Source organism: Oryctolagus cuniculus, chromosome 3 (assembly GCF_964237555.1).
Source record: "Oryctolagus cuniculus chromosome 3, mOryCun1.1, whole genome shotgun sequence".
Lineage (NCBI taxonomy): Eukaryota > Metazoa > Chordata > Mammalia > Lagomorpha > Leporidae > Oryctolagus > Oryctolagus cuniculus.
The window spans coordinates 182,158,886-182,162,637 of NC_091434.1; the positions used below are offsets into that span (position 1 = coordinate 182,158,886).

Genomic DNA, 3,752 nt, shown 5'->3' on the forward strand with positions numbered 1-3,752 from the left:
TGAATTTACCTGCCTTCGAGCAGGGCCTTCACACCACACTCGTAAGAAAGCAAAGAAAGTCAAATCACTGCCTTGGATTTAAAGGGAATGGCCAAATAAAGGAACGAAAATCTGTTTATGTGTCATACACGAGCAGAATGAGGAGCCAGGAAAGAATACATAATCTCTGTTCTTGAAGAACTCAGGGTAACTGAAGATGCGTGCGTGTGTGCGCACACACACACACACACACACTCACACACACACACATTGTAGCAGATTCAGGAAGAGCTACCAGTGCTAGGAAGAAAGTTTGAGGGAAGCGAAGAGTCAAGGAAGGCCTCAGCCCACACCTGCCTGGAGAAATCCTCAGGACCCTGCATGTACACTAGGCTCTAACTATGGATCACTCCATGCACCTGCTCGGTAGACACACATGTTCTTTCCCTGAGCCTAATGGGGCAGTCCCCACTCCTTTCCCTGACTAGAGTGGTGGTCTCTTGAGACACAACTACTCTAGCTTTCCTGAGAAGAGGCTGAAGTGTCGCCTCCTCCCTCCACCACCCTGGGGTGGCTCTCAAGGGCTCAGCGGCTACCCTCACTGCCCACCTCCAGAAGAAATCAAGTGCAAACAGGGCTGGAGTTGGGAAGGATATTGTCAAGCGTCTTACCAAAGCAAGGTGTTCCCTACACGCCACAACCCACACTGGTGGTTAGGCTTAGGTCAGAGCACCGAAGGTGAATCAGAATACCTGGTGTTAGAAGCCAGTATCCTCATGAAGTTTGACTACCTGGGCCAAGATGCTTAACTATTTGACCTTCCTCCTCATCAGTTAAAAAAAATGGAATTGTCATTATATTATTTACAGGAAAACTGTGAATAAAGGATAGTCCATCTGTTGTAACCCATTAAGTGTCATCTAAAGTGTCAGTTATATAAAATATGGGATGTTGCTAAATTAAATAAAATGGCTGGAGTCAGCCTGCACCGTGAACAAGCCAGAAATTCCAGACCTCCCTGGTGGTCTGGCTCCATCTGGTGGAATTGTTAAATAATAAGCAGGGCTCTCTTTTTAAATTAATTATTAAAAAGGGAGTGTTTCACAGACGGGGGCAAGAGCTTCCATCTACTGGTCTACTCCACAAATTGCTTCAACAGCCAAGGCTAGGCCATGCAGAAGCCAGGAACTCCATCCAGGCAAGTTCTTGGGCCGTCATCACCCACTGCCTTAACAGGAACATTAGCAAGAAACTGGGCCAGAAGTAAAGCAGCTGGGGCACAAGTAAGTACTTGATATGGGATGCCAGAAGTGTCAGCAGCGGCTTAACCTGCTGCACCACCACGGTGTAGTGAATTAACTTTCTGGGATGCCTGTGTCCCATATTGCAGTACCTGGAACTGAGATCTAGCTTCCTGCTAATGTGCACCCTGGGGGCCACGGATGACAGCTCAAGTACTTGGGTTCCTGCCTCCCACATGGGAGACCTGGATGGAACTCCTGGCTCCTGGCTTCAGTCTGGTTCAGCCATGGCTGCTGCAGGCATTTGAGGAGTAAAGCAGCAGATGGAAGATTTCTCTCTCTCTCTCTCTCTCTCTCGTTCAAAAAAATAAAAGCTTTACCAAAACAAGGCAATCCGAAGACTTCTACTCCGATGCCAGCAAAAGTCTAAACACGAAATTTTTAGATTATAGACTTTTAATATTTATTTGTAAAATCCAAGTGAGCACAGATTTTAATTACCACCGATAAAATAAGCTTTTCATTCCTGTCACTGTTCTTATTAGCATTGCGACCTTTAGCTTCTTAGTTTCCTGAGTGAACCAGTTTTGTAACCCTTAACAGTGTGTGTGTGAGTCAAAGGGGGGTGAGCGACAGGGTGTCACTGGTGGTTGATACCAGTCTCCGACAGATCCCTTGATTACGAAAAGATTGTGGGGAGGTTTGTGGTCCCAAGAAACACAGACTGGGTGTTTGATTCTAGCTATAAATCATATAGATGAATATGTGTGTGTGTGTGTGTGTAGTGTGTAGTGTGTAGTGTGACTTTGACGTGCTAGATCTCTGTGCAGTGGACCAAGCAGTTTCCAGCAGGACGGTGAGGAAGCAAACCCCTGTACTGCAATGCTGCCCCCTGGTGGAGCGAGGAGGCGCCCTCAGCGTCTGGGTTTGGAGTTCTAGAAGGAACAAAGGACCCCAGCGAGGAGTCACCAGCGCATGAACTGCACACAGCTGCAGTGGACTTGTTTCTACGTATGGTAAGCCACCCTCGGGATGAGCTTGGTGTGTGTCCAAAAGCAGCCTCATCCCTCCAGGTCTCCTCTCGGAGGCTCCTGTTTACCCGCATCAGGCAAGAACTGCAGACAGTGTGAAGGCAAGACCCTGGCTCAGAGTGCACACGTACCCTTCTGCACCGAGTCCTACGTAGGTCAGCCAACTAGAAGAGAGGCGTCATGTTGACTCTGACCCCTGAATTAACTGTGTCCTATGAAGGCAAGATCACATTTATGGTCCTTTCAGTCCTGGAGTTCGCAGTGGGGGTCCTGGCCAATGCCTTCATTTTCTGGGTGAGTTTTTGGGATGTGGTGGAGCAGCAGCCGGTGAACAGCTGTGACCTTGTGTTGCTGTGTCTCAGCACCACCCGTCTTCTTCCGCATGGCCTGCTGTTTCTAGATGCCGTGCATCTCTCTTTTTTCCAGCAAACGAAGGACCCGCTGAGCCACAGCTACCAAATCGTCATCATGCTCTGGACGATCAGGAACCAAGTCAGCCTCTGGCTCCCCACCTGCCTCAGCCCCCTCCACTGCTCCAAGGTCGCTCGGTTCTCCCACACCTTCCTGCTCTGCGTGGCAAGCTGGATCTCCAGGAGGACCCCCCAGCTGCTCCTGGGGGGCCTCCTTTTCTGCTGCATCCGCACGGTCCTCTGTGTGGGGGACTTCAGAGTCGCTTCCGTGCTACTCGTGAACAACAGAGCTCAATGTGCACATTGGAAGCGTCAGCTTATTTTACGTTTTCATGTTCTGCAGTGTGGGGTCCATTCCCCTGTTCCTGTCTTTCCTGGTTTCTTCTGGGGTACTGATTGTGTCCTTGAGGAAGCACCTGAGGACAATGATGGCCCAAGCCAGCAATGTCCGAGACCCCAGCCCGGAGGCCCACATCCAAGCCCTAAAAGCTCTCGTTGCCCTCATCTGCTTCTACGTGGTGTTGTTCTGCACGGCCGTCATCTGCTGTACTGACAGAGTGGCACAACAAGACAGGGGCGATGGTTTGTGATGTGCTGTTGGCGGCGTGTCCCTCGGGACACGCAGCCGTCCTGATCTCAAGCAATGCCAAGCTGAGGAGGACCGTGGACACCACTCTACTCTGGGCTCAGGGCCCAGTGAAGGGAAGAGGCCCTGGGACACTGTGCTGAGAATGGACATGACATGTATGGGCCTTTGCCTGATTCTTCACAGATATACCTCTGATTCGTCACTAAGCCTTGCAATTTCATCTGTGAAATACAACCGAACGTCTCTCCACTTCATGTCAATGGACTCACCTACAGAGGAATAACACAATTAAAGCTCTGTACAAGAACTAGGCAAGTACAATGGTGCTGGTTCCCTAGGTTTGTCTTTCTGCTAGGCTCAGGGCCGGTGCAGACCTGAGGTCGCTCTGCTTATGACCTATGTCCAAGATGGCGCCTGCTCTTTGTCTTGCTCGCCTTTGAGAGGTGAGCGGAGAGAGAGAAACCCGTGTCCGTATCAGTCACTTTCTCTCTCTCTCTTCTAG

General features: G+C 50.1%; 1 protein-coding gene across 1 annotated transcript; it reads left to right on the top strand.

The window, feature by feature from the left end:
• Positions 1–2,431: 2,431 nt before the first annotated feature.
• Positions 2,432–3,484, top strand: TAS2R38 (taste 2 receptor member 38). The gene is given in 3 exon segments (XM_008248873.3): positions 2,432–2,946; positions 2,948–3,202; positions 3,204–3,484. Coding segments are annotated over 3 exon segments (957 nt in total). The 3' UTR covers positions 3,391–3,484.
• The last annotated feature ends 268 nt before the right edge of the window (positions 3,485–3,752 follow it).